The 27,603-nt window shown below is 57.8% G+C and overlaps 5 protein-coding genes across 6 annotated transcripts; 2 read left to right on the top strand and 3 right to left on the bottom strand.

Moving 5' to 3' along the window:
- Positions 1-307: 307 nt before the first annotated feature.
- On the bottom strand, positions 308-2,389 carry NODAL (nodal growth differentiation factor). The gene is made up of 4 exons (XM_069877535.1): positions 2,293-2,389; positions 1,990-2,085; positions 557-1,341; positions 308-460 (listed from the first exon to the last, which is right to left on the bottom strand). Exons 1-4 carry the CDS (start codon positions 2,387-2,389, stop codon positions 308-310), a joined length of 1,131 nt encoding a protein of 376 aa, XP_069733636.1.
- Positions 2,390-4,778: 2,389 nt separating this feature from the next.
- Positions 4,779-13,983, top strand: ASH2L (ASH2 like, histone lysine methyltransferase complex subunit). Of its 2 annotated transcripts, XM_069877685.1 has the most exons (17): positions 4,779-4,915; positions 5,458-5,527; positions 5,995-6,140; positions 6,785-6,873; positions 7,197-7,291; positions 7,793-7,888; positions 8,106-8,201; positions 8,409-8,484; positions 9,118-9,135; positions 10,334-10,427; positions 10,708-10,925; positions 11,144-11,311; positions 11,625-11,818; positions 12,218-12,310; positions 12,633-12,731; positions 12,874-12,933; positions 13,346-13,983. In XM_069877685.1, exons 1-17 carry the CDS (start codon positions 4,797-4,799, stop codon positions 13,451-13,453), a joined length of 1,839 nt encoding a protein of 612 aa, XP_069733786.1. In that variant the 5' UTR covers positions 4,779-4,796; the 3' UTR covers positions 13,454-13,983. The 2 variants fall into 2 exon arrangements, with proteins under 2 accessions (XP_069733786.1, XP_069733787.1); XM_069877686.1 differs by lacking the exon at positions 9,118-9,135.
- A 533-nt stretch (positions 13,984-14,516) lies between these two features.
- On the bottom strand, positions 14,517-17,462 carry STAR (steroidogenic acute regulatory protein). The gene is made up of 7 exons (XM_069877688.1): positions 17,322-17,462; positions 16,714-16,827; positions 15,907-16,034; positions 15,668-15,826; positions 15,117-15,301; positions 14,867-14,960; positions 14,517-14,781 (listed from the first exon to the last, which is right to left on the bottom strand). Exons 1-7 carry the CDS (start codon positions 17,383-17,385, stop codon positions 14,674-14,676), a joined length of 852 nt encoding a protein of 283 aa, XP_069733789.1. The 5' UTR covers positions 17,386-17,462; the 3' UTR covers positions 14,517-14,673.
- A 2,794-nt stretch (positions 17,463-20,256) lies between these two features.
- Positions 20,257-22,909, bottom strand: LSM1 (LSM1 homolog, mRNA degradation associated). Its single transcript, XM_069877464.1, has 4 exons — positions 22,827-22,909; positions 22,229-22,297; positions 21,127-21,242; positions 20,257-20,763 (listed from the first exon to the last, which is right to left on the bottom strand). The coding sequence occupies exons 1-4, from the start codon at positions 22,870-22,872 to the stop codon at positions 20,593-20,595; spliced, it is 402 nt and encodes a 133-aa protein (XP_069733565.1). The 5' UTR covers positions 22,873-22,909; the 3' UTR covers positions 20,257-20,592.
- A 146-nt stretch (positions 22,910-23,055) lies between these two features.
- On the top strand, positions 23,056-27,331 carry BAG4 (BAG cochaperone 4). The gene is made up of 4 exons (XM_069877550.1): positions 23,056-23,144; positions 24,448-24,690; positions 24,849-25,091; positions 25,981-27,331. The coding sequence occupies exons 1-4, from the start codon at positions 23,067-23,069 to the stop codon at positions 26,482-26,484; spliced, it is 1,068 nt and encodes a 355-aa protein (XP_069733651.1). The 5' UTR covers positions 23,056-23,066; the 3' UTR covers positions 26,485-27,331.
- The last annotated feature ends 272 nt before the right edge of the window (positions 27,332-27,603 follow it).

The raw sequence follows: 27,603 nt of genomic DNA, 5'->3' as shown, positions 1-27,603 counted from the left end.
TGCATCTCCAGCCCCAGCTCCTCACGCTGCAGAGCAGCACCAGCCCTGGCTGCCCCGGCTGCCAGCGCCGCGGCTCCTGGCTCAACGCAGCCGTCGCACACCCAGTGCCGCAGGGAAGTGTCTGTCCCTGGATGTGTCCATGCACCGCAGCCCCACAGCACTGCCGACACCGGGCACTCCCGTCCTTCTCCCCTGGCACACGGATGTGTGGGAGCCGGGGGTGCTGGGGCTCCGCGACGCCCCGGTCTGCGCGTTGGTGGTGGGTTGAGCAGCCAGTCCTTGAGCAGACACAGTCCCCAAGCTGCCCTCAGTTGCAGCCGCACTCCTCGATGATCATGTCCTCGTGGTGGCGGACAACGATCTCGCCCTTCTCGTAGTAGAGCATGGAGAGGGGGCTCATCCTGACCGGGGAGCAGGCAGGGCAGGGCACCTGGTTGGGCTTGTAGAGCTGCAGCAAACTCTGTGGGGCGACAGGGAAGGGTAAAGCGTCACCCGCTGCCGCAGCCGGCGAGGTTGGGGGCGCGTGGGGGGAGCAGAGGCAGCGACCCCCCCTTACCTGGATGTAGGCGTGGTTGGTGGGCTTGAAGGTCTCGTCCACGGGCGACGGGCACAGCCCCTCACAGCGGTAGGCGTTGTACTTTTTGGGGTAGACAATCCAGCTGCCCCAGCCCGTCTGCTCGAAATCCACCATCATGTCCACCCTCCTGCACAGGGACCTGCCCTCGTCCCCCGGGACGGCAGCGGCAACATCGCTCGCCTTGATCCTTTGCTTCTCCTTCTTGTTCCTGCGATGCCTGCGCGTCCCCAGGCCCTGGGAGCCGCTGTCACGCATGACGTGTTTGGAGGTCTCGGCTGTCCGGATGAGGCTGTGTTCTCCCGGAGACTTGTCCCTGGAGAAGACGAGCAGGAGGACTCCATCGCTCGTGTCCTGGGTTGGGGCTGGGTCCCCGCGGCCGGCGGCACTGGCGGTGGGCGAGTGCGCTGAGGGGGTGGCCGGGGGGGCTGCCACACTCGCCTCCCGCTGCTCCCTTCCCGCAGGACCACGATGCTCGGGGACCACGTCTTGGTGGAGCCAGGAGCGGAGCAGGTTGGTGACCTCGAACACGTTCCACGACGCCTGCGTGGACGCGGGGCTGCCGGCGATGGTGCCCAGGAGGAGCTGGTGGGCACAGGTCCCACCTCCCCAGCACCTGCGCCGCCGGCTGTGGTAGATGTCCAGGGAGACGTCGTGGGATGCGGGGAGGCCGGGGACGCGGAGCTCGGCCAGGCTCACCTCCTGGCTGCTGGAGAGGGAGGACATGTCGAAGGAGAGCGCCCAGCGCGAGCCGTTCTGCACGGAACCTGAAACACAAGCGCACGGTGAGGGGACCGATGGCTTTGCCAAGGCGGGAGCAGACGGGGGGAAACAGCCGGATCAGCCCTGAGCGCAGCAGAAGGAAGAGAGAATATCGGTCACAGGGAGAGGGAGGCTTGGGGACAGCGGCTGTCTGGGAACGGGGATGCTTGGGGAGGGTGTCAGGAGAGGGATGCTCAGGGATGGGGATTGTGCTGAGGACAGGGATGCTGGGGATGGGGACGAGGACAGGGGTGCTGGGGATGGGGATAAGGACAGGGATGCTGGGGATGGGGACGAGGACAGGGATGCTGGGGATTGGGACGAGGACAGGGATGCTGGGGATGGTGGAGGTCCCAGGACAGGGATGCTGGGGATAGTGCGGGTCCTGGGGACCGCGCTGGTCTTAGGACAAGGATGCTCAGGGGCAGGGATGGTCCCGGGGACAGGGATGCCCGGGGAAGGGGACGTTACGGGTCTCAGGACAGGGATGCCTGGGGATGGGGACGGTGTCGGGAACAGGGGTGCCCGGGGACGGGGCTGGTCCCAGGACGGGGATGCTCAGGGACGGGGATGCCGGGGACGGTCCCGGGACGGGGATGCTCGGGGCCGGTGCAGGTCCCGGGAAGGGGTCCCGGGGCTGCAGCCCCACTCACCGTGCGGGGAGAGGCTGAGGGCGGCGGCGGCGGCGGCGCGGAGCGGGGCGGGCGGGGAGCGGAGCAGCTGCAGCATCAGCGCGGGGCAGCGCGGGGCGGGGGGCGCGGCGGGGACCGGCACCGGGACCGGGGGGGACGCGGGGGGCGCAGGGGGGGATGCAGGGAGGGAAGCAGGGTGTGCAGGGATGCGTGCGAGGGGTGCAGGGATGGGAGAGAGGGATGCAGGGGGGGATGCGAGGGATGCAGGGATGGGAGAGAGGGATGCAGGGGGGGATGCGAGGGATGCAGGGGGGGATGCGGGGGGTGCAGGGGGGGATGCGGGGATGGGAGCGCAGCCCGGGCAGAGCAGGGCGAGCACGCAGAGCGCCAGAGAGGGCGAGGGGGGCAGCGGGACCCGCATGGCTGCAGGGGCACCGACAGCCGCGCTATTTGTACCGCGGCCCCGAGCGCCGCCCCGGCCCCCTCCTTATCCCCGTCCCTATCTCCGTCCTCCCTCCCCTCCGCCCCGCAGCTGCCCCCCTCCCATTTCCATCTCCCCCGTTGCTCCCTCCTCCCTTCTCCCCATCCCTCCCTCCTAGCCCTCTCCATCCCTGCCTCATCCCTCCCCATCTCCATCTCCATCTCCATCTCCATCTCCATCTCCATCTCCATCTCCATCTCCCACCCTCCCCATCTCCAGCCCTCATCCCTCCTCATCTCCATCTCCATCTCCCACCTTTCCTCTTCTTCATTTCCCACCCTCCCCATCTCCATCTCCATTTCCATCTCCACCTCCCATCCTCCCCATCTCCAGCCCCCATCCCTCTCCATCTCCCTCTCCATCTCCCTCTCCATCTCCCTCTCCATCTCCCTCTCCCTCTCCATCTCCATCTCCATCTCCATCTCCATCTCCATCTCCATCTCCATCTCCATCTCCATCTCCCACCTCTCCTCATCTTCATCTCCCACCTCTCCCCATCTCCAGCCCCATCCCTTCTTCCCCGTCCCCATCCCTCCTGGGCTCAGCCCCCACCTCCCTGCACCAGGACCTGCACCCATGCATCAATCCTGTCCTTGCAGAAGGGACCAGGACCTGGGACACCCACGGACGTCACCCCCGTCGCTCCTCCAGCCCCATCCAGGCAGGAGCTCTGCCCCCTCGGTTTCCGTCTCTCCCAGCACCATCTGGAACAGGACGAGGGCACAGGGTGCAGGACAGGACACCGCAGCTCGTCCCGCAAGGTGCAGGGGGGGACGCACTGTCCGTGGACGAGCGCTGCCTAAGGGCTCCAGGGAAGCTGGGGGAGGACGAGGGGGTACAGTTTTGAGCTGAAAGAGGGAGATTGAGATGAGATCTTAGGCAGAAATGTTTTGCTGTGAGGGTGGGGAGGCCCTGGCCCAGGTTGCCCAGAGCAGTGGTGGCTGCCCCATCCCTGGAGGGGTTCAAGGCCAGGCTGGATGCGGGGCTTGGAGCCCCTGATGCAGAGGGAGGTGTCCCTGGATGGGACTGGATGGGCTTTGGGGTCCCTTCCAACCCAACGCATTCAATGATGCCACGAGCTGCCCTGGGGGATGCGGCAGGGGCTCTGGTGCTGCTGGGGAGGCAGAGGAGGCTGCGCTGGGGTGGCAGGGGCTGCGGAGCAAGCGGGAGCAGCGGTGAGACACCCGGCTGCCAGCCCCAGCCCAGCTGTCCCCGAGGTGTGAGGAGCAGGAGGGTCCCCGCTGCTGCCCTCCCAGTGAGAGGCTTTGGCAGCTGCTCCTCTCGAGGGGCAAAGGGGCTAAACCTTCCTGCGGGTCCCCCGGCGTGGGGCTGGTGGCCCTGAGAGGGCTCTGGGCACAGGGAGGAGCCCGTGACTGCTGCCAGTGGCTGGTGGCATCGACCCCCAAGTCAGGGAAGATACAGGGTGATGAGGGGGTTGGAGTAAAGGCCTTATGAGGAGCGGCTGAGAGAGCTGGGGGTGTTTAGCCTGGAGAAGAGGAGGCTGAGGGGAGACCTCATTGCTCTCTCCAACTCCCCGAAAGGAGGTTGTGGAGAGGAGGGAGCTGGGCTCTTCTCCCAAGGGACAGGGGACAGGACGAGAGGGAATGGCCTCAAGCTGCCCCAGGGGAGGGTCAGGCTGGACAGCAGGAAAAAATGTTTCATGGAAAGGGCCCTTGGTCCCTGGCAGAGGCTTCCCAGGGAGGGGGTTGAGTCACCTTCCCTGGAGGGGTTTAAGGGACGGGTGGACGAGGTGCTGAGGGACATGGGTTAGTGATTGATGGGAATGGTTGGACTCAATGATCTGGTGGGTCTCTTCCAACAGGGTCATTCTATGATTCTATGATCCTGTGACTCCACGGCAGAGCAGGGTGATGCCGCAGTGCAGCAGGGCGATGCTGCAGCAGAGTCGGAGGTGCCGCAGTGGGGCAGGGTGACATCGCAGTGGAGCAGATGACGCCACGGGGGAGCTGGTGAGGTCACGGTGGAGCAGGGTGACGTCACAGCAGAGGGGATGACGTCACAGCAGAGCAGGGTGACATCATAGCCATGCAGGTTGATGTCACGGCAGAGCAGGGAAACCGGACAGCAGGGCAGGTGGCACCAGAGCAGAGCAGGGTGACGCCACAAAGGAGCATGGGATGTCCCAGCCGAGCAGGTGACGCCCCAGCAGAGCCGGTGACGTCACAGCGGGCCCGATGACGTCACGGCGGGGCGGGTGACGTCACGGCGGGGAGCCCCCTCCTCGGTGCAGTTCCAGCCGCCGCCAGCAGGTGGCGCCGATTCACCCCGCGCCCCCCTCGTTCCCCTCCCCGCTCGAACTCTCGCGAGATCTCGTGGCGCGGGCAAGATGGCGGCGGCGGCGGCGATGGCGGCGCCCGCGGGGGACGCGGCGGAGCCCGGCCCGGAGCCGCCCGGCCCCGAGCCGCCAGCACCGGCCGAGCCGGGCGCGGCCGACGCCGAGAGCGGGTAAGGGACCCCCGACCGGGGGGATGCGGCCGCTCCGGGCCCGGGGCCGCGCTGCTCCAATCCCACCAGCTCCCAGGGCCGGGCTGTCCCAGGCCGCACCAGTTCGCCCCAGTCCCCCCCTGTTCTCGGGGCTGGGCTGTGCCAGGACCCACCAGTTTTATCCCAGTCCCCCCCGGTTCCCAGGGCTGGGCTGTTCTAGTCTGACTAGTTTGTCCGAGGCCCCACCAGTTCCTAGGGCTGGGCTGTCCCACTTCTCACCAGTTTGTCCCAGTCCCCACCAGTTCCCAAGGCCAGGCTGTCCCAGTCCACAACAACCGCATGGTTTAGTGATTGATAGGAATAGTTGGACTCGATGATCCGGTGGGTCCTTTCCAACCTAGCAGTTCTATGAGTCTATGATTCTAATTTACCTCGGGTTCCCCTAGAGCTGGGCTGCCCCAGTCGACACCAGTTTGCCCCAGTCCTCACCAGTTCCTAGGGCTGGGCTGTCCCAGCCCCAGCCCCTCCACAGCCCCTCTCAGGTCTCCTTTTGGCTCTCGCAGGGGGGATGCGACGCTGGCCGATGTCACCGCAGCCCTGGACACCGAGTCTGCCAGTGGGAAGGACGCCCTGGTAGGTGCCCCCTGGGAGAGGCGCGGGCTGGGCTCTGCAGAGCTGGGATGACAGAGGATGCGGGAGCGCCTGGAGCAAGAGTAGAGGAGTTTTTTCAGCAAATCAAATGTTTTTTGTGTCTGGCAGTGCCTGGGACTGAATCATCCTTGTTTTTCCAGGACTGCTAAGTCAGGGATAAGATGAAGATGTGGAAGGTGGGAAAGTAGTTTTTCAGAACCCCAATTCCAACCACATCCCTGAGGTTTGGCAAGGATTTTCCATCCTTCTGGCTCTGCTTTTAATTCTTTAAAGAATGGCTTTGGAAATCACATCCTCGTTCTAACTGAATCCATAAAGTACTTTCACCTCCCTCAGTACAAATGTGTTTTCCTTCCAAGTTCTTCTCCCGTGACAGGTCATTGCCCAAAGCTTCTTCCCTGGCTAGTTCTTTCATCTGGACCAAGTGTGCTGCTCTGCTCTGGTTGTAGGAAGCTGCTGGGGACAGCTCTGAGGTCATGGATGCACAGGCGGGCTCAGTGGATGAGGAGAACAGTCGCCAGCTCGGAGAGATAGAGCTGCAGTGTGGGATTTGTACCAAGTGGTTCACGGCGGACACATTCGGCATCGACACCACGTATGTAAACACTGCTTAGTGCTGGGCGTGAAACCTTGGGTGGCAAAAATGGGAGTATTAGAGTGTAAATTCCCATGGAGCAAGATCGTATCCAGGTCCTTGGACCCCTGGAAACCGGTATGTTGTGTGAAAGACCTCGAGGCTCTGGGAGCTGCGCTCAGGCTGGGTGCAGTAGAGGCCTGTAGCCTTACGGAAAAGCAGAGGGGGCTCCAGCGGGAATTTTCAGTCAATGTCTATAACAAAAGATAGAATCTTACTGTCAGGGAAAAGCAAATTCAGCATTCGTCCTAGAACCTGTGTGGGACTGTCCTTAGTATTATCAAAACTGTATATGTTTGGGTGTATTATGTCCCTAAAATGTACTTGGGACATTCAGTTACATTTCATGAGTTGGCTCTGGTGGAGCTCCTCATCCAGAGCTTCTGGGCTGGGGACTCCAGTTTCACTCAGTGAATTCCAGGGCTTCTCTAAGAAGGTAACGTTCCCCTTGCTTACATTTTCCTCAAAAGCTTTGTGGCCTTCCTTGATCCCCAAGGCAAACCTAAACTGTCATTGAACCTGTCAGATGTGAGGTTTTTGGACAGAGAGAGAATAGATAATTTATTAACCTGGAATGATTAATTTCTTGCCTTGCTCTTTTCCAGATCATGCCTGCCTTTCATGACCAACTACAGTTTCCATTGCAACGTTTGCCATCACAGCGGGAACACCTACTTCTTAAGGAAACAAGCGAGTGAGTGCAAAAGCTCATCTGTTGAAACTGTGCAGGATAATCCTGGAGGCTTCACTTTATTTGAAGTCAGGGCATAGGCTTTGCTGAAACTCTTGCAAATCAGCCCAACTAGGCCCATATTAGCAAAGTGTTTTGCTGCTCATGTGTGAAGTTGGTGAAAATCTGTGCTCAGTGTGGGCTGCTGTGTCAGGACAGAACTGCTGAGGGTTTCCCTGTTGCTCAGGGCAGCACGGGCACCGTGTGGGTTGCAGTCGCCCTGTACACAAGCGTTTGGTCTTCCCCACAGAGGGTAACGCCAGCTCCGGTGTCTCTTTGTTTTGAAGATCTCAAGGAGATGTGCCTTAGCGCTCTGGCCAACTTGACATGGCAGTCGAGGACACAAGATGAGCACCCAAAGACGCTGTTCTCAAAAGATAAGGTATGGCTGTTGCAGAAATGATCATGGCTTTATGCAAGTGCAGATTTCATAGAATCATTGAGGCTGTAAAAACCCTCTAAGCTCATCCAGTCCAACCGTCAGCCCAACACCGTTGTGCCTGCTAAACCATGTCCCCAAATGCCATGTCTACACGTTCTTTGAACCCCTCTAGTGATGGAGACTCCCCCACTGACCTGGGCAGCCTGGTCCAGGGCTTCACCACCCTCTTGGTAAAGAACTTCTCCCTCATATCCAATCTAAACCTCCCCTGGCACAACTCAAGGCCGTTTCCTCTTGTCTATCACTTGTTACTTGGGAGCAGAGCCCAGCACCCATCTCACCACAACCTTCAGCTGTCAGGAGCGATGACGTCTCCCCTCAGCCTCCTTTTCTCCAGACTAAACAGCCCCAGGTCCCTCAGCCGCTCCTTGTGAGACTTATTTTGGTGAAACGCAAGGTCAAACCAACATGCTGCTCAGACTCAGTTTTATTGTTTAACAGGAAATTATCCCCTTTATTGATAAATACTGGGAGTGCATGACAACGCGGCAGAGACCTGGGAAGATGACGTGGCCAAATAACATTGTCAAAACCATGGTGAGTGTTGGGAGGGGAGGATTTTCTGTGGATGATCTGACATTTGTGTTTGCTGAGGCCTGGATTTAGAGCTGAATGGTGGAGATTTTGGTGCTCCTTATGTAATAAATATAAATACTAACTAAAATGAATATTAATAGTCCATTTTATGCTGTAAACAATTGTTAATTAACTTGATGTGGTCTTACCCTATGCAACTTAAGTTCCTTCTCTTTAGTGTAAAGAGAGAGACGTGTTCTTGGTGAAGGAACATCCGGACCCAGGGAGTAAAGACCCAGAAGAGGATTACCCCAAGTTTGGGCTTGTAGACCAAGTAGGTGATTGGAGAGGGAAGGAGACTGTGCCGAGGGGGATGTCAGGAAGGGACAGGGGCTTTGGCTCAGTCAAATAAATAAAAATCAGCTTAATGCAAGCCCATGCTGTGCCCAGCAATGGGTTGGGATTCTCCGGCAGTGGCAGTGCTGTCCTGGGAATGGAGAGTTTGGCCGAGTCCTTGTCTCTGATTTCTTATCTCTTTCAGGATCTTGCCAATATTGGTCCTGCCTACGACAATCAGAAACAGAACAGCGCTGTGTCCACAAGTGGGAGCTTAAATGGCAAGTTCATTGGGAATACCTGGGACTAAGCTGTGTTTTCCCATCCTGTTGCTAGGCACCAGGGCAGCTACGCCAGCTGAGGTGCTGTGGTTAAACCTGTGAACTGAGGTTGTGCCAATTCCATTCAAAACCTGCTCAGCCTTTCCACAGAAAGAGATTAACTTTATCTTCTTGTGAAGGCCCATCACGGCTGCCAGTTGAATTAAGGTGCTGGCAAGAAGGCCGAGCTTGGCAGTTGTCTTCTGTAATGATGTTAAGTTACTCACTTGTATTACTCAGATTTCCTGCTTCCCTTACTCCAAGAGTTGCAAGTAGTTGGGGAGAGCAGGTGTTATTCCTTGTAACTACTGCGTGCACTTTCCTGTTGTTCCTTTTTATGGAACGGCAGCTGTCGCAGGGGTTGCTAACGGTGATCTTACTGTGGTCACGTTAACTGCCGGTGAGGTTTCCTTGTGTGCCAGGCTGCACCGTTCTGTATTAAATACATAAATAAGCCCGAGCACCTCTGCTGGGTACTCCTAAATCTGCACTGGAGATCTCTAAGGCTGCGTTGTCTCCATTTCATGGACTGGTGGTTTCTTCTTTAATTCCGGGAAGGTTGACGAACGTGTGGTGCCACTTCTGTTCTTGCAGGTGGAGCCTCTTTGGGAGGTGAATATTTACCTTTCAGCTTCTAAACCTTAAGTATTCCTGTTTGCAAAGCTTTTTTTCTCAATTACCTTAGAAGCTAAAGTCAATTAGAAATCAGACGCCTGCCCTGATGTGATTGCAGTAAGACTTTAGTATGAAACAGCAGTTTTACTTTTTAATCTCTAGCAGTTACAAGCTTTTAATTGCCATATTCTGCCCTACTTGACTGGTTTGAAGTTTTATTTTCAATTGTATTTATTGATTTGACCTAATGTTGTTGTAGGTTTAAACCTTACTGCCTAGCTAAGTGGTTTGAGTCTGAGCTGGTACTGTGTTCTGGTGGTTTAGAGAAATAACTGATGACAAACCACAAAGCCCCATTGTTTATCTGCATTAAAACCAGCCGATGCAGCCGAGGTCATGTCAGGTTTGTGCAGAATATGGTTTCCACCAGTGATTTGGATCCTTTACCCCTGATGGGGAGTGCTGGTTATTTCAAAGCTGACCATTTTTAGTTGCAGCGCAATATAAAGGTGTTTATCTACAGTACCTAAAAATTCTATAGTTTTCCTTCTAAATCAGTGATGATCTTTTTTGAAGCAGTGTAATGATAAAATGCATACACAATTTAACACACTGAAACATTACACTGCTCTTAGTCTGGTTAGATTTGACACATAGCTTTTTCTTTACTCTAGTCTTATTTATGAGTAAAATCAAGTGCTGTCACATGAAACAATGGGCTGCAGTGCTGATTTGGGTCATACTGAAGAGAAACACCTCCTGCTTTTTGGTTTTCCTCAACTTGGGTGTATTTTGCGTTATAGATGGAAATTTTATGTTAAGAGCTTATTGCTTCCTGGTGCTGGCATGTTTCTCCCGCAGAGTGTGCCGTGGGGCAATGCCCTTTGCCTAAAATCAGGCCACGTGTGTGCCGCAGGTTGGGGTTTCCGCTGCTTGGGCAGGAATAAATCTGAGCTGGGACTGGAATATCCATGACAACGACCAATACCGCTTTTGGAGATCCAGAGATTCTTAATTCTCATCATAAAAGCTTGAGCTGAGCTCCTTTTGTTGATAAATCTCACTCAGGAGGCACTTAAGCTCATGAACTGGTTTTGATTTGGCTGCTTCTGCCCCTCTCTGTCTGTGGAGATTCCATGCTCAGGGGCTCTCCCTGATCATCAGCTGCCTCACGTGCCGTTGTTTCTGTGTCCAGGGGGAATCGCGGCAGGCAGCAGCGGGAAGGGACGGGGGGCCAAGCGCAAGCAGCAAGATGGAGGGACGACGGGAACAGCCAAGAAAACCCGAAGGTAAGAGGAAGGACGATGCGGTGGTGCAGCAATGAGCCGGTCAGTGGCACAGCTTGACTTTCGATGCCTTCATCTGCTTCCTGCCTGGTAGGTTCGTGGGGAATCATGCCGTAACCCTGCAGTGGTGGTGTTGGAATTATCTGAAAGGGATGAGCACTGACTCTTGTGGATGCGAAGTGGTGTGCAGGCTGTGAGGACTCTGTAAGAGGTTGTTCTGGTGGGCTTGTGACTGAACCACAGCCACCGTGAGACGCCAACCTGTTCTTTTTGTGTTCTACAGCGACCCACTGTTCTCCGCTCAGCGCTTACCGCCCCACGGTTACCCTTTGGAGCACCCATTCAACAAAGATGGGTATCGTTACATCCTGGCTGAGCCTGACCCCCATGCACCTGACCCAGAAAAGCTGGAGCTGGACTGTTGGGCAGGAAAGCCCATTCCTGGGGACCTCTACAGAGCCTGCCTGTATGAACGGGTGCTTCTAGCGCTGCACGACCGAGGTATTGAGCTCACTAATCATACGCAAGTTGTATAGCCAGCTCTTCTCATGAGGGGCTGTCATATGTGTCCTCAAGGCCCCAGTTATTGAGAGTTTGGACATACTTGCTTTGAGAGGTGCAAATGTTAAATCCACTTATGTGTTTTTGCTTGTCTTGTGACATCATTACACATTAGAAAACACAACTGAAATGCTCATACTGTCTTCTCTCCACCGCAGCTCCTCAATTAAAGATCTCTGATGACAGACTGACTGTTATTGGCGAGAAAGGCTATTCGATGGTACGAGCATCACACGGCGTGCGGAAAGGAGCGTGGTACTTCGAAATATCCATGGATGAGATGCCTCCCGACACAGCTGCCAGATTAGGCTGGTCACAGCCACTCGGTAAATCTACCAAGCCTTTTTTCACAGTGGAATCCCACTGGTACCTGTGTTTCTTTTGCTGGCAATTCAGACTAAGGAGGATGAGTTGCGTTCACCTTGCCTGTTCCCTTGATGCTTTTCTGAAGGGGAAATGTTTTCTGCAAGTGGTATGAGTGGGCTCTTTGAGCTGTTACATCCTCGGCTTTGCTTAGTGTTATAGTGAATGCAGTCGTGTTTGTTAATGGACTGTAATTACTGCTACAAAATGTGATGTGGGACACACGGAGTGCTCCTGCTGCACTGTGTGTTGATGAAGAAACGCTGCTTTCCGCAGGGAACCTCCAGGCGCCTCTGGGTTATGACAAGTTCAGTTACTCCTGGCGCAGCAAAAAGGGAACAAAGTTTCACCAGTCAATAGGGAAGCACTATTCGTCTGGCTATGCACAGGGGGATGTACTGGGATTCTACATCAGCCTCCCAGAGGACACTGAGACTGCCAAATCCCTGCCCGACACTTACAAAGACAAGGTGAGGTGTCGGGTTCGCTGTCAGATTAAGTATTGGCTGGGTGGACAAGCAGAAAACAGCTCGCTCTGGCCTTACTCTTGCGGCCTTTGAGTGCACCTTTTCCATCCTGCCTCTGGGGTTGGTAGCAGAGAGGTGCAAAGCGTTGGTCTCAAAACACACAGACCCACACACAAGGGAACCTGTGCGCGGATCGCTACATGAGAGAGCCCACATCATGATTCATCTCGTGTTTCCCTCCTGGTTCTCAGATACTGGAGATGTGTGACTGTCTTCATGGGTGCTCTGAACAATGGGCGCACCTGTCCTGGAGCAGGGCTCCCCTCTGTGCGCCCTTCTTTCATACCTACAGGTAACAGGGTTTCAGGATTATTTCAGAGTGGTTGTTCTCTGATATTTCAGGCTCTGATCAAATTCAAAAGCTACCTGTACTTCGAAGAAAAGGACTTTGTGGACAAAGCAGAGAAGAGCCTGAAGCCAGCCCCAGGGAGCGAGGTAAGTTAGGTGTTCGTAGGTGGAGGGTGCGGAACTTCGGGAAGAGCAGAGAGCCTGCCAAAACTTGCATTTAGCAAGCACAAAGGGAGGCTGATCGTTAGTTCTTCATCAAAAACGAGAATGCTTTCATTAAAGCAACAATAAACACAGACCTTAGGAAGCCAGTTGCACCCTTTGCTTGCCAGATTATATCATATCATATCATATATCATATCATATCATCTGGCAGCAGGTGCAGGGGAGCGTGAGTGCTGTGAGCTACCTCCCGAGGCTTTGTTGTTAAGTAGTGATGGAAAAAAAACCTCTCTGTTTTTCTTTTCAGATCATATTCTTCAAGAATGGTGCCAGCCAAGGAGTTGCCTTTAAAGACATTTTTGAGGGAGTTTATTTTCCTGCTATTTCTTTGTACAAAGGCTGCACGGTAAGTAACGCATCTTTGATGGAGAATTCCCGAGTCTGTTGTAGTTTTAGTAGTGCAGGAGGCTCAGGAGCAGGAGGGGTGAGGGCTGGGAACTAAAGGAATTTGCCCGTGTTGTGCCTAATGGCAAATCTCTCTTCAACAGGTTTCTATAAACTTTGGGCCGTATTTCAAGTACCCACCTCGAGACATCACCTACCGGCCCGTGAGTAACACCAGGAGCATTTTGCCTCCCTTCTTTGCCATGGCCTCACGGTGTTTAAACCAAAGGTGGCTGTGGTGGGAGTTGGTTTGTACCGAAGACTCTCTCTGTCCTCTTCAGACTTTGCACTTGGACAGAGTAGCCGAGGGGGTATATTTAAAAATATTTAAGGGCAGAACCTAACAAATAACTTTGCTAAACTTTAGCTTAATAGTAGATGCCATCTTGTTCTGACAGGTTAAGGAGTCCCTGATCCTGCCTGTGTCAGACAGGGCGGGGGGTGGGTTCTTGTTTAAGGAGACCTTGGAAATTTGCTCCCCATGTTTTCAGGAGTGGAACAGTCTGGGGGTGCGGGGCCAGTCGCCCCTGAGCCTGTGCCCCTGACCGAGCTGTGTCTCTCCCCGTCCCTTTGCAGATGAGTGACATGGGCTGGGGAGCCGTCGTGGAGCACACGCTGGCAGACGTGCTCTATCACGTCGAGACAGAGGTGGACGGGCGACGGAGCCCCCCCTGGGAGCCGTAAATGGAGCGGGCAGCGGCGCAGAACTAACACAAGAGAGACAGTGGGTATCCATTCAAGTGGTTTTTATTCTAGAGGAACATGCGTCACTGGGAACCATCGGCCAAGGAGCAGATGAGCTGAAGGCCTCAGTGGTAGGCGTTACCTCCAGAAGATTCACGTTCTACCCCTGCGCTGGGGTCTGAGTGAGTGCAGTTCTGGTCACAATTGTGCTGTTTGTGGGCATCTCCTGGACTCCTCAGGAACCGGAGAAGCGAGCGCTGTGTTGAGGTAACACCTCGTGTGACAGACCCGGCCTCTAACAGCCGTTTGGCGCGAGGGAGCTCTGGTTGGGCCAGCTGCTGTCTGTACATGGCAACACCAACACTTCTGCTCGAGGGCCAGTCGTGACCACAGCCTTCCAGCCAGGAGGAGGGGGTTGTGACGAGACTACTGCATGTAGGACTGAAACTTGGGCTTCCGTCCAAACTGTGTTGGGTTTTCCCCCCCCAACAAACTGGAAACCAGTTTAAAAATAAAGGCTTTACCTCTTACTTGTGGTTGGGTTTTTTTTGTCTCGCTATGAATGAGATCTAAACTCCAAGAAGCTCCTTCAGCTTTAGGCCATCCTGCTCCCTGCATTGACAGGAGACACATGGCCTCCTGGCAGCGTTCGCTGCTGTGGAGCCTGGAGTGAATAAATAATTTGACGCTTTGTCTGTCTGTACAGGAAAAATAAATTAGAGCTGCTTCACAGGGGGAGAGGGAATAAAATCTTAAAGGAAGCGGGTGTTTTTGTTTTGGGGAAAAGCAGGGAAATGAAGCTTGGGGTTGTCCTGTGTTCGCCCCATAGAGCATGTGCTGGTCCTGCCTTCCCAGTCCGGTGTCTGGGACCTCCTCAATAACTAATTAGCCAAGGCCTTTAACAGTATGTACTGCTCATTAAAGCTTTATTTATATCAAAGCTCATTAGTGCAGGAGGCTGCGGAGGCCTCGCTGGGCCAGCACTTGTTCCAGCGGGCAAATGCAGGGCTCAGCTCCATTTTTTGGTTCTGCATTTCACCATGAGCATGTGCTGGGCCCAGTTGGTCTCTGCAACCTCCTTAGCTAATTAATTTCAATAAATAAAGCTTCGTTAATTAGTGATGTCTATTATTAGAGACCCTGGCTAATTAGCAGAGGCTGTAATTAATTGCCCTGTTAAGAGGCTCCCTGCTTTCCCCCTGCAGGACGGGTCGGTGCTGTCAGCAGGTCCTGGCCATGGTGCGGGCCAGGCGACCCCGGAGGTGGTTGGCGAAGTCGACCTGCGTCTGGGACAGGACCTGATTGATGATGGTCTTTGGCAGCCAACCCTGGGGAGAGCAGAGCGCAGCTCGTGAGCGGGACCTGTCCCCGAGGCAGAGCCCGCTCCTACCCCAAAACTGCTGCCAAACTCACCTTCAGGTCGATGCTGAGCAGCCACGTCAGCTTGGTCTGCGAGGGGCTGCCAGCCAGTGGGCGCAGGACCATGCAGGTGGGACCATTCTCGGCTCTGTAAGAGGACCGGGGTGCAGTGTTGGAAAGCAGCGTTGGGCTCGGCTTCAACATTCCTACAGAGCAAACCTGATTGCTCTGAGCCCGTGCTGACAGCCAGCACAGGACTCCGGCTCCCTGAACACCGCAGAAGGGAACGCCAAGGGCGATTTACCTTATAAACCCGTCCTGTTCTGGCATAGAGCTGTATTTGGTGGCCATGCCGGCCAGGACGCAGGTGGAGCCGCGTCTCTTGGAGCACCGGACGCTCACAAAGTCCCGCGGCCCGACAATGTTGCCGGGGGTAGCAGCCGCCTTCTCGTGGGTGATCACCGTGTCCTTTCCGATCTTCTGGAGGATCTGGAGGGTTTGGAATCAACCCGTTAATTTGAAGCATTTACTGCACACACAGCTAGAAGCTGGCACTGATTGTGTGTGGTCAAACAGTTGCTCTTACAAAAACATGGGGCCTAGAGGGAGAGAAATGGTCAAGTCCTGCTTCATTCCAGAGCATAGGATGTGAGTTTTCAACACCTGGAAAGGGAAGGTGCTTCTCTTACTCCAGACAAGGTGTGGAGTGGCAAAATGCTCTTCCCTGCGCGTGGGGGCACTGCTCCTTCTCCACTAACAGGACTGATTTAACTACAGGCTGGCCCAGCACCTTCCAAGCACATTCTCTACAGAGAAGTACCACGCCAGCTGAGGCAGGTCCGATGCGCTTCCTACCTTGACCTCCTTGACGTTGGGGTTCCATTCTCCCATCTGCTCCATGTTGTCCACCAGCTCACTGTACACGGCGTCCAGGGGCTGGTCCACCACCACCTCGAGTCGGAACACCTTGCCCACGTCTGGAAGCACCTTGCTCAGCACTTTGTCCCCGTTACCCTGCGGAGGGGAAGGCGGATTTAACATCACAGGCGTTTCTAGGAGGACCACGCCAGCCGGCTGTGAAGCAGAGCACCCACCGCCACCGTCTCCGTCTTCCAGCCGTCCTGGTCCCCGAGGATGCTGAGCGATTTCTGGAGGGCTTCCTCTCCTTGCTTGATGTAAGACATTTCCATCTCACTGAAGGGGTTCTCCTCCAGCCTGGAGCCTGTGTGGGATCGGACAAAAGCAGGAGTGAAGGGAAGAACACCGAGCAGTTGACTAACACATCATCACACCAGCACTTTGACCCCGGGCTCAGTTTGGGGGCTCTCACTACAAGAAGGACGTTGAGGGGCTGGAGCGCATGCAGAGGAGGGAACAGAGCTGGGGAAGGGGCTAAAGAACAAGGGTTCTGGGAGCAGCTGAGGGACCTGGGGCTGTTTAGTCTGGAGAAAAGGAGGTTGAGGGGAGACCTCATCGCTCTCTGCTGCTGAAGGAGGTTGTGGTGAGAGACGGGACAAGAGGAAATGGCCTCAAATTGCAGCAGGGGAAGTTTAGATTGGATTTTAGGAAGAATTTCTTCACTGAGAGAGTGGTGAAGCACTGGACCAGGCTGCCCAGGGCAGTGGGGGAGTCTCCATCCCTGGAGGGGTTCAAAAAGTGTGCAGATGTGGCATTTGGAAACATGGTTTAGCAGGCACGGTGGGGCTGGGTTGACAGTTGGACTGGATGATTCTATAAGGTTTACCTACATCAAATTCACTTCTCAGTGCCCAGGAGCAAGGGAAATAATTCCACCACCTGTCAACCCACGAGCAGGTTGCCCTCCAGCCGCTCTCTGAGCCCTGACCCGTGACAATCACCCAGCAGAAAGGGCTGGATCCCACCACCCGCCGGTCACTTACTGAGCAAAGAGCTTCTCCTGCGGACCTGGTTGATCCACGTGCCGGGTCCCGTCCTGCGGCAGGCGAGCTTGCTCAGCTCCTGGCTGATGGCCACCGCAGCTTGTCTTCTCAGCCCTGGGAGCAGAGAGAGAGAGAAATCACTCACTGGTTCTTTATTTTTAACCGTACAACATCGCGAAAGTCTCCTCTTGGCTCCTTTTACCATCCCCAAAGTTCCTATGGGCTCGGCAAGGCGCTGGGTGCCGGGGCGCGGCTCAGGGACAGAGTTGTCCCCCGCAGCCTGGGCTTTGGCCCGGGTCGGAGCGGGCAACTGCCAAAAAATACCCAGAGCTGCCCAGAAAAGGCCTTTGGAGTGGAGCAGAGGAATCCAACAGCCTCGCAGGCAGCGGGAAGGTTGCCTATAGCTACACCCCACGCTCAGCAGCGGCACAGAGCCACCCCCCCTCACACCCCAGAAACAGGGCTGGGGCAAAAGGGGTGGCAAAAAATAGGAGACAGCAAAAAATGAGAGCAGAGAGCAACAGGGCACGGGGAGAGGAGAGCATCCAGCCGCCTCCCGCCCCACCAGCAGCTCCCCTAGCCCCGCGGCCCCTTTCCCAGCCCCTCACCCGTCATGTTGCGCAGGTGCTGGTAGGAGATGGCAGCGCAGAGCTTGAAGGTGGCGGGCAGCATCGCGGTGGCGGGGCGGGAGCCGTGGGATGCAGGCGATGGTCTCTGCGGCGATGGTCTCTGCTTCTCCGCTCCCGGCGCTCGGCCTTAAATGCGCAGGCTGAAGGATGCTGGCTTGTCAGCGAGGAGATAAGAACCATCGCTTACAGAGGGGCCAAGGACAGACCCAGCTCCTCGCGCATCTGCCGGGGCCGCGGGGGCACCGCGCGCAGCCAGCCCCGAGACGCACGCAGACGGCGTCCACCCGCCGTCCCGGAGCTCCAAAACAAGGAGAAAGTGGGAGACCCAGGCACGGCACGGCTTGTACGGGGCTGTGCGTCGATCCTGTGCCGGGGACAAACCTCCCTGCGCAGAGACCTGGGGGTTGTCCTGTCCTGCACGGATCATCAGCCATGGGTAACCATGTCTAGTGATTAAATACGATGGGTAACAACAGATACAGGTGGATAACAATGGATATCAATGGATAACAACGTGTTGCAGCACAACCGTCCGGGAAGAAAGGGGCTCCAGGGAAGCTGGGGAGGGGCTCTGGACCAGGGAGGGCAGGGAGAGGATGAGGGGAACAGTTTTGAGCTGAAAGAGGGGAGATTGAGATGAGATCTTGGGAAGAAATATTCTCCTGTGAGGGTGGTGAGCCCCTGGACCAGGTTGCCCAGAGCAGTGGTGGCTGCCCCATCCCTGGAGGGGTTCAAGGCCAGGTTGGATGGGGCTTGGAGCCCCTGATCCAGTGGGAGGTGTTGAAACTATGTGGGTTTTGTGTTCCCTTCCGACCCAACCCATTCCATGGATATTGTGTGCACATTGCATGGACAAGGGTGTTTTGCAGGGTGCACAGACCTCCCCCTGTCCCCACGCTGACAGAGCGGGTCTCTCAGCCCATATGAAGCTGAATATTTAGTATTTCAAGCTGGGTACAGGAGCTGGGAGTGAGGGGAGTCCCACATCCCCACAGAGGCTGGTTTATCTGCCACAGGGCTGGGAGCGGTGGGCAACGCAGAGCACTGATAACGCTCAAGGATGAGATGACATTTGTGGGATGAGTTACGGCTCCAGAGAGCAGCGCTCCCAAGAACCCGTGAATCACCAGCTGCTCCCTTTGACGTCAGCCCCCGCGCCCTCCTGCGAGGATCCTGACCTTCCTCCCCGCTGTTGCAACAACTTGGCCAAGGGGGAGGTCACCGGCTCGCTCCTCGGGGACCCCTCGCCCCCACCAGTCCCCAGAGGTGATTTGGGTCCCACCTGCCAGCCGGGAACGCTCCTGCCGCTCTGCAGGACGCTCCTCTCCATCACTGGGGCTGCTGTTCTCCTCCAAGACATCTTGCGTTCACATGGGTGATGTACAAGGAGGAGGAGATGCCGGTGGGAGCCAGGAGCTGCACCATCTCCTTCCCAAGTGCTTTCTGGGACGTCCTCACTGCAGTCGCACTCCTGCTCCGGAGGCAGGAGGGCTCGGAATCCCTGAGCCGCTGCTGAGCTCGCAGCCCAGAGCTGGTGCTGAACACAAGCCGAGCCCCCACGGGCACGGAGAGGGCAGATAAGACCCTCGGCGCGGTGCAGGGACCCCCGGCCAGGGAAGCTGGGGACAGGGAGACACCCCAGCTGCACCCCGAGCGGCTCTGCTGTTATCCCAGCTGGAGCAGCTGCTCCCAGGCACAAGGCCTCGCCACAAGGACACGCGGATGTTTGGGAGAAGAACCAAAACAGCTCGAGCACAGCCAGCCCTCTGGCTCCAGGCTGGGCGGTTGGAAGGGTGCAAGCTGCCCTGCACCCCTCAGGAGGGGACACGGGGACCGGCATGCCCCACGATGGTGCCGTACGTGCACAGAGAAGCCCAAGTTGCACACCAGGACCCCCCAGGAGGGGCTGGTTAACTGGGACACCCCTCCCACCAAGACCCTCATCAGCTCCTGATGTGACCTTGGCATCTCCTCTGCACAGCTCTTGGGGTTCTACACCGTCACCGTGTCGCTGGGATGCCCAACACAGCCCCCCGAACCTGCAAGAAGGGCTGGCAGCACTGCCGTGGCACCAGCACCAGGAGCCATGAGAACCAGGGATGGGATCGGGTCCCAGCACTTTCCTCAGGCACGGGGAAGGGAACTTTCCATCGCCCAGCCCGCATGCACTGCCCCTTACCTCCCTACCAGCCCCGGGATAAGGCTGGTGCACCCCAAAGCTGCCCTGCAAGGATGGAGGGAGCCCTCCCTGCCTGCCCACGTTGGAGAAAATTCCCTTTTCTGAGCCCAATTCACCTTGCGGTGGCTGGAGCAAGAGCAGGGAGGCTTTGTCCCCCCACCCAAGGAAGGGACTCTGTCAGGGTGACCCCGTCCCTCCCCCGGCAGGGACCCTGCGGCACAGCCGGGGGGATCAGGGGCACCCGTGCCCCAAGGCTGCCCTGGTTTCTATTTGGAGAGCACAGATAAACCCGCAGCCCTTGCGCACCCAGCTGGTGATAAGATAACAGGCTCAAACGCAGCAAAATCAGGTCCCAGCCCTGTCCCCTTCACCTGGCAGTGGTTGGGGGGTGGTCCTGCAGCAATACCCCGCCCCCGAACAGGATGGACACACTGTGGGGCTAGTGGAACAGGGGCCGGGGAGCTGCCAGGGCTGGGGGCAAGCAGATCCTGCCCCTCCATCACCCCCTGCCCACGCACATCAGCCTGTGCCAGCATCCCAGCACCAGCTCCTTGCACCTCCCCCGGGGGTGGATGTTCCAAGCCGAGAATCCCCAGCAGCTGAGGAAGAGCAGCCTTCCTCCTCCTCCTGTGGCTGAGCCCAGGAACAGCCCCTGTGGATGAGAGTTGGCACGAGGGTAGTCGACCCAAGAGGGGAGAAGGCTTTGGGTCCCAAACAGGGATGAAAACATCGCTGTTGAGATCAGGGATTTATTTACACGGCAAGGAAAACTCTCACTGAGAGTCACATGAGGAGGAAAAAGCAACCAAACCCAAAGGGCCAAGCACTCGCCTCCTGAACACAAACGCTTGCACTCCCCGGTGCATCTGGCCACCTCACAGGGTGGCCCCGCTCCTCCTCTCCTCCTCCACGAGGAGAAATTACAGGCATGATTCTTTTACAGTTATCTGTGCCACAGAAAACACAATCTGAATGTAAAAACCACCTTTCCAAGGAGATCCATTCAGGCACGGGCGGATCCCAGAGCGCCCCTCGCTCTGCCACGGAGGAGAGGTCCGAGGGGCGGCACCTCTAGTACTCGTCCAGGGTGTCTGCCCGTGGGACCGAGAGGCCCCGCTCCTTCAGCGCCTGCACCTTCAGCTTCTCCGACTCCTGCTTGGCCTGCAGCTCCACACGCTGCTCCTCCAGGATCTCCTCGATGGAGACCTGCTGCAGAGGGGTGTCGCTCTCCTTCTCCAGGTCCTGCAAGAGAGATGACAGCCCGCTCAGCGCCACAAGGCAGCAGCTCTGCTCGGGGGATGCTCCGGGCACCGCTCCGCCACAGAACATGCCCACGTCACTTCTACCCAGTGCACCCGAGCGGCTGGAGCGGCCAAGAGCCAGTGGGACAGCAAAGGCCCAGGGTGGATCTGCACTCCTGTCCCCACCAGGATATTAACACCTCCCGTCTCATACGCGTGGGCTTCAGTGACATCCAAGCGCTTCCTACAAGACGGACAGACACCCAGCTCTGGCGTCGGTGCTGCCTGGAGTCACATCATCAACCACCACCAGCTCAGCCCGGGCTGGGGAGCAGGGAACGGGCTGGGGGAGCCGCTTACTTACAATTTCCCCCAGCAGAACAACGTTCTCGCCTCTCACAACGAAGATGCCTCGAGGGATGTCCCCATACTTCTTGCCCACGTGGATGCGCTCCACAGTCTGGTGCAACACCAAGTTTGCTGCAGCAATCAAGACAGAGAAAATAACTCATATTTTGCTGTGTTTTCCAGCTATGAAGAGCATCGCATCCCAGCCAGGCAGAGAACCCACAGCAGCGATGGCACCTGCACCTTCACGCCTCTTGGCTGGTCCTAAGCTAGATCAGCAACGGCAGCAACTGTCTCCCGGCTGAAACTCAGTTGTTCAGTGACAGACGGGGCACATCACGAGGTGGCTGCTGCCCTCCAGCTCCCACAGGCAGGACCACAGTCCTGGACCAGTGGAGCCCGAGGCCACCCCAGCACCACGTGCCAGTGATGCCATCGCTGGTGCTGCAGGCTCTGGGCAAGGGGCTTCGTTGTGAGCACAAACATCATCCAAAATAGAATCACAGAATCACCAGGTTGGAAAAGACCCATCGGATCATGGAGTCCAACCATTCCCATCAATCACTAACCCATGTCCCTCAGCACCTCGTCCACCCATCCCTTAAACCCCTCCAGGGAAGGGGACTCAACCCCCTCCCTGGGCAGCCTCTGCCAGCGCCCAATGATCCTTTCCAGAGAATCAGAGCATCAGTACTGGATGGAATCAGGAGTTGGGGAGCATCCAGATCTGGCAGAATTCCCTGGGAAGCCCCATGTCCAGGAGGACACAGGTAGGTGTTTAAACCACAGCACAAACAAGCCCTTTTAAAATTCATGTTGTTTTCAGCCAAGGAAATGCACTCTCCTGCTCCAGCGGGTGCAGCCGCTGCCCCGAGCGGGGAACAGGCGACAGGGAACTCTGCCCAAACCCCAACTCCCCGTGACCACTCGGCTCCTGTTGGGGAGGCGGCTGCTCCAGCGAGTACAGGGGCACCGCTGGCTCACGCCGACGGGCTGAGGGCTACCCTCCTCCTCCTCCTCCCTGCCAGCGCCTCGCACGCCGCTGGCACCGCAGCATCCCAAAGCCCAAACCGAGGTCCTCGTGGCCTCCCCAGCCGCTCCGGCGCCGTCTGACGTACCAAACTGGTCGATGCTGCGCAGGTACCCGATGAGCGTCCGGCCGTCCCGCAGCAGGACCAGGTGCTTCTCTGCGGAGAGGGGGAGATCAGAGGGAGCCAGGGGGGAGCGACAGCGGCCTCAGCCCAGGAAAACAGCGGAGGAACCGGGGTTGGGGGCGGGGGGAGCAGCCCCAGGGCCCCCAGGGCAGCGAGGAGGCTCCGGCAGCAGCCCCGGGGGGCAGCGGCCCCGCAGAAAGAGGGGACCCAGCTGTCCCAGAGGGAGCAGCAGCCACGGAGAGAGGGAGCTGGGGGGTTCCCGTGGCACCGGGCACCCCCGGGGAAGGGGCCCCCGTAGGGACCCGGGGCTCCGGCTGCTCCCACGGCCGCGGCGGGGGGGTGGGGGGGCTGGGGGTGCGGCGCGGGGCGGGGCGGCAGCCTCCGAGGGACCGGGAGGCCCAGCAGCCGCACGGCGGGGAGCGGGGAGCCAACCGGGGGGACCGGGAGGCAGCACCCGCTGGGGAATCACCGGGGGCACGGGGAACCGGCACCCACCGAGGGGACCGGGAGCGACCTAGAGGCCCCCCCCCCGGTGCCGGAGCCCTCGGGGCGGCGCACTCACTGTCGATGTCCTGGATGAGGCTGGCGGTGCCGGGCATGTAGTTCATGGTGCCACCGCCCCGGAAGCGCCGCCGCCCCGCGCCCCGCCCCTTTAACCCACGCCGCCCGCGCTCATTGGTCCGGGCTGGAAAGGGCGCGGCCGCTGATTGGCCCGAGCCGGAAGGGGCCGCGCTGATTGGTCCGAGGCCGCGGGGCGCGGCCGCTGATTGGCTGGAGCGGCCGTTGGGGGCGGGACGGCGCCATGGAGCCCCGCGGCCGCGCCGCCGCCGCCCCGGGCCCGCCGGGGCCCCCCGGGTCCTGCCGCCCGCCCGCCGCGCAGGTAACGGCCGCCCCCGCCCCCCATTTCCATCCCACCGCAATCCCCATTCCTGTCCTCGTCTCGATCCCAGTCCTCACCTTATCCTGATCCCCACCCCATCCCAATCCCCATCTCCATCCCATCCCTATCCCATCTCCATTGCAATCCCCATCCCCATTCCTGTCCCCATCCCCATCCCAATCCCCATTCCTGTCCCCATCCCTATCCCCATCCAATCCCAATCCCCATCACCATTCCTATCCCCATCCCCATCCCATCCCCATCCCATCCCATCCCCATCCCAATCCCATCCCATCCCGATGCCCATTCCTATCCCCATCCCATCTCCATCCCATCCCTGATGGCAGCATTCATTCACCAACCCCTCCAGCAGGAAGGAGCCACCAGCTCATTGCAAAAGTGTTTCAGGTCTGGCTGTGCCCCATTCCCCTGCCTTGCTCTTCCCAGGATCCATTATTTGTTGGATTTCTCACAGTAATGGCTTGGTAGGGGTCACTGCACACGTACTGTGGGAAGAGAACAGCTTCGTTCTTCCTGGAGAAGCTGTCAGCTGTCCAGACATGACTGTGGTTTGGTTTAATCCTGTTGGATGCTTGGGCTGGATCTGGCTCTTTCCTAACTCCTGGCATGCAGGTGATAAAATCTCTCCTCCCTGGAACGGCTTGTGGGCAAAAAAACTGCCTTGCCCAAAGCTACAGGGAGTCATCCTGGAATCCCGACGCGTAATTATCTCTGCTGCACGGATGGGAGCTCACGGTCGGCGTGCAGCGATGGCCTGGGCACGCTTGGATCGATCCCACCGATGTTCCAGACCTTTCACACGAGGCCCAGCACAGCCGGCGGCTCCGGGAGCCGAGTGTCCCGCTCCTTGGGCCCTGAACTGGCACATCCCGTCTGCTTACATCATCCCTGTTTGCAGACGGAGAGGGGAAATAAACTTTCCTGGAGCGATTCCCGTCCTCCAGGCAGTGGCTGCAGCCCCACAGAGCTGCCGACTGTGGGGAGCTGCATGCGGATCTGTCTGGAAGCATCGTTAGGCTTAGTGTGTCCCTTTTCTTGACCTCTAGACAAATCCATCCCCTTGCCTGTCTCCCTGAAGTGAGACCAGAGCTGGAGGCAGCCTGGTATTCGCTGCTGGTGGCTGATAGAAAGCCACGTTAGAGCAGGAAAACTTCAGACTAGGATGGATTGGCTTGGGATGGAGGAATGCCCCGGTTAAAGGCTGCAGGAAGGGCCAGCCCTCCTTCCCTGACCCCCGTGCCCACAGCCCATCACCTCTCCTCTGCTCTTCCTTCCTCTCCAGGCCATGGATTCTCCCTATACCAACGGAGCCTACAGCCCGCCGTACCCGCCGGCCGCCCCGCACTACGCCTGCGTGCCGCAGCCGCGGGGGTACTACTGCTCGGGGGCCCCCCGGCCCCCCTACCCCACCGAATCCCCGGGGATGTACCGACCACCATCGCCCGCTCCGCCCTGGAGCTACGACTGCCCAGCCGAAGGGTCCTCGGTCCGCCGGCCACAGGCTCCCAGCTACTCCCCTCCGCAGGTAAGAGAAAACTGGCGATCACCCAGTTCTCTGGCAACTCCAAGCCTGTGGGCTGGGAAAGCGGGAGCTGGGCAGCAATCCCGGTGCTGCGGCTGTTCCCGGGCCGGCCAGGGGTGAACGGGGCTCGGAGCGACTCCTGATCCCCCCTGTTCTTGCAGACCCCAGGAATGCCCATCCCGCAGTATCCGTACGGAGACAGCGGCCCAGGACTCACGCCGCGGGGACCTCCGCCGCAGCCCAGAGCCCCGGAGGAGACGTGGGCCCCCCACCCCGTCTATGGGGTGCAGCCGCATTACGCGTGGCCGGCTGCTCCGGTGCACGGGAACCCCTTCGTCGCCGATTCCCACCCGTCCTGGCCTGGCAGCGGGGCCCCTTCTCATCCTCCTGCGAGGGACTCAAAGGTACGGCTGATGCTGCCGCAGCGCCTGCCTGTGCCGGGTCCTGGCTGTGCACAGACCTCCCGGGTCATGCAGCTTCCCCAAAGCCTGCCTCTGAATCCCAGGAATGCCCCTTCCTGCGTTAGGTAGAAACAAAAGGCCAAAATCCATGGCTGCAATGCCAGAAAGGCACTAGAGGCACCACATGTCCCAGGGCAGGGCTGGGAACGGGTCAGACCTCGTCTCACCAGTCCAGTTCTCTCTCGAGCAGCGACCATGGTCAGGAATCCTCAGCACACAGAGAAGGACTGACCTGCGGGTCAGCCTACAGACCCTGGCATTTCCCACAAGTGCTTGGTTTGGGCACAGCCAGCCTCTGCTGAGGAACGTTGGGGTCTGTTCATCTCCACTTCCTCAGGGTTTGAGCAGGAGCCGAATAGCAGCAGCCCTGGTGGGGGAATGTGTGGATCTGGGGGTGGGTATTGCCGTTACATGGGAATGGTTCAAAGCACGCTGCCTGCAGGGACGTGTCTGCTCCAGAATATCCAAGGACAGCACTGGAATCTGTGTAGAACCCCCTCTGTTCCTGGGTGATGAGGGTTCAGTGGCTTGTTCTGTCTCCTAGATGTGTGCCTCTTGCTGGGATCCGTGCTTTGAAGTCCTGATTTGGGACTTTATGGAGGATCCAGCCTGCTCAGCCTTACACAGGGTGCCAGCTCGGTGTGTGGTGGCATCATGGTGTGTGACCATCTAGAAAACCCTGCGCAGGTCCCCAGTAACGTCATTCCTATCCAAGCTCCAGCCCTCACTGTCTCGGCTGCTGCCCAGTTCCCTCTGCCCTGCTTCCCTGCAGGATTAAAAACCTGCCTTGAAGGGAAATGCACTCACAGACTTTTTCTTCTCCTGCCTGTAGGATGCAGCGTACGACAGCCCTGAGCAAAGCGCAAACCAACACAACTACTACTCCCATCTCAACCACCAGCACCCTGGGGCCGTGAGTGACCACAAGGCAGGCGCCCCGCTTGCCACCAAGCCCCCCGCCTCGCACCCCAGGGTGCAGTACAGCGCGCAGCCCCAGCTCTACGACAGCGCCTCGCGGAAGCTGCCGGCGGGGAACCGGGAGCCTGCCTCTAAACCTGGTGACCAGCTGGCAGCCAACCCTGCAGCCGTCCAGCCGGAGATTCAGCGGATCCTCCGGGTTCTGGGGGAGGCCGAGCAGCTGGAGCAAGAGGTGGATGAGTTTGTAGGAAAAAAGACAGATAAATCCTACCGGCTGCTGGAGGAGATGTTGACCAAACTGCTGTTGGAGCTGGATTCCATCGAGACCGGGGGCCAAGATGGTGTTCGGCAGGCCAGGAAAGAGTCCGTCCACAGAATTCAGGCCATACTGGAAAAACTGGAAAGAAAAGGACTGTGAAAGCACATCAGCTGCAACGCAGAGGCTTTTGTTGAGGTTCCAAAGAGTTCTTGTTCTGTGAAACCCCAGCTCTTTCTGCAACGCACTGTTGAGAACAGAATAGCAATAAGCCCTGAGTTAAACAAACGAAACAAAACGACCACAAAAAAACCCCAGCCCAGCCCCAGCAGATAACCTGGTACCAGACAGATCAAGAGAGGTCCAAGGCAGCAAACAGCCTGGTTGTTCCAGGCTTTGGAGGAGCAGCACCACCTGACGCTGCAAACGGCTCCGTGGGGATCCACGTCCTCTTCATCAGCAGGAAAATCGCTGTACAAAGCCCCCCCCCAGACCTGGCGCAGTCAGGGTGCCTCCTGCAGCCACAGCAGCCCTGATCCAGGACTCCAGGCTCGTCGGTCACTGCCTGCGTGTTCAGCTTCAGCTTCCTCGCCATGAAAATCCACGTGTCGCCGTGTCTGGGTTCAGTGCTGAAGGAGCTGCGGGAAGGGGCCATGCTCACAGCCCGGGCGGTGCTCGGCGTGCTGATCCTCAGCTGTGGAGAGCCAGGCCCTGGTGTCACCCATGGCCATGAGAACACAGCCTGGGAGTCTGGGTATGAGCAGAGGAACAATCTCAGCGCAGAGCAACCCAGAACAGCAGGATGCTTGGAAATGCTTTGGATAAAAATCCATGTTTTAACTGTAATCTCCTTCCACATGCCGCAGGTTTTGTATTCCAGAGGCCGTGCCCATGGCACCGTGCAGTACCGAGGGAGGGGAGCGGCTCAGCCTTCTGTTAACCTGGTTACATCACCTTCAGCGAATCATTGCTGTGTGTGACAAGGTAATAAACCTTGACAACTTTTAAATGTTGTTTTGTAATTAAGGCGTCTCAGGCTCTCTGTTCTTTAAAAAGAAGCTGCGGGCAATGTTGTGTAACCTAGACCTGCCCATAACCAAAACACCGGGCAGGCTGTGCCTGTCCTCAGCGGCCGAGGGAGGGATGGGGGCAGCACGGTACCTCTGCGCTTCGCTCTCCGCCTGTTCCAAGAGCGGCACCACGTCCAGGTGACGCTCTCACTGCATTTGTGCTCCCAAAGGAGTTACCAAGGAGCTCATTTTTCCCTGTTACCACATCTCT

This window comes from Phaenicophaeus curvirostris, chromosome 27 (genome assembly GCF_032191515.1).
Source record: "Phaenicophaeus curvirostris isolate KB17595 chromosome 27, BPBGC_Pcur_1.0, whole genome shotgun sequence".
In the NCBI taxonomy this organism is placed as follows: Eukaryota; Metazoa; Chordata; class Aves; order Cuculiformes; family Cuculidae; genus Phaenicophaeus; species Phaenicophaeus curvirostris.
Note: the sequence above shows the minus strand (reverse complement) of the source record. Positions and strands in the feature narration are given on the sequence as shown.

Bases quoted from the DNA above. Each gene is read 5' to 3' on its own strand.
- NODAL (XM_069877535.1), bottom strand. From the start codon at position 2,389: ATGCGGGTCCCGCTGCCCCCCTCGCCCTCTCTGGCGCTCTGCGTGCTC. The intron at 2,086-2,292 runs CCCCCGCATCCC...CCGCGCCCCCCG, and splicing joins CCCCGCATCCCCCCCTGCAC to CCCCGCGCTGCCCCGCGCTG. The intron at 1,342-1,989 runs GTGAGTGGGGCT...CTTGTGTTTCAG, and splicing joins CCTCAGCCTCTCCCCGCACG to GTTCCGTGCAGAACGGCTCG.
- STAR (XM_069877688.1), bottom strand. From the start codon at position 17,385: ATGCTGCCCGCCACCTTCAAGCTCTGCGCTGCCATCTCCTACCAGCAC. The intron at 16,828-17,321 runs GTGAGGGGCTGG...CTCTGCTCCCAG, and splicing joins GCACCTGCGCAACATGACGG to GGCTGAGAAGACAAGCTGCG. The intron at 14,782-14,866 runs GTGAGTTTGGCA...TGCTCTCCCCAG, and splicing joins TGCTCAGCATCGACCTGAAG to GGTTGGCTGCCAAAGACCAT.
- BAG4 (XM_069877550.1), top strand. From the start codon at position 23,067: ATGGAGCCCCGCGGCCGCGCCGCCGCCGCCCCGGGCCCGCCGGGGCCC. The intron at 24,691-24,848 runs GTAAGAGAAAAC...CTGTTCTTGCAG, and splicing joins CCAGCTACTCCCCTCCGCAG to ACCCCAGGAATGCCCATCCC. The intron at 25,092-25,980 runs GTACGGCTGATG...TCCTGCCTGTAG, and splicing joins CTCCTGCGAGGGACTCAAAG to GATGCAGCGTACGACAGCCC.
- LSM1 (XM_069877464.1), bottom strand. From the start codon at position 22,872: ATGAACTACATGCCCGGCACCGCCAGCCTCATCCAGGACATCGACA. The intron at 21,243-22,228 runs GTACGTCAGACG...TGATTGCTGCAG, and splicing joins GCGCAGCATCGACCAGTTTG to CAAACTTGGTGTTGCACCAG. The intron at 20,764-21,126 runs GTAAGTAAGCGG...TCTCTCTTGCAG, and splicing joins TTGTTCTGCTGGGGGAAATT to GACCTGGAGAAGGAGAGCGA.
- ASH2L (XM_069877685.1), top strand. From the start codon at position 4,797: ATGGCGGCGGCGGCGGCGATGGCGGCGCCCGCGGGGGACGCGGCGGAG. The intron at 5,528-5,994 runs GTAGGTGCCCCC...CTCTGGTTGTAG, and splicing joins CCAGTGGGAAGGACGCCCTG to GAAGCTGCTGGGGACAGCTC. The intron at 10,428-10,707 runs GTAAGAGGAAGG...TGTGTTCTACAG, and splicing joins ACAGCCAAGAAAACCCGAAG to CGACCCACTGTTCTCCGCTC.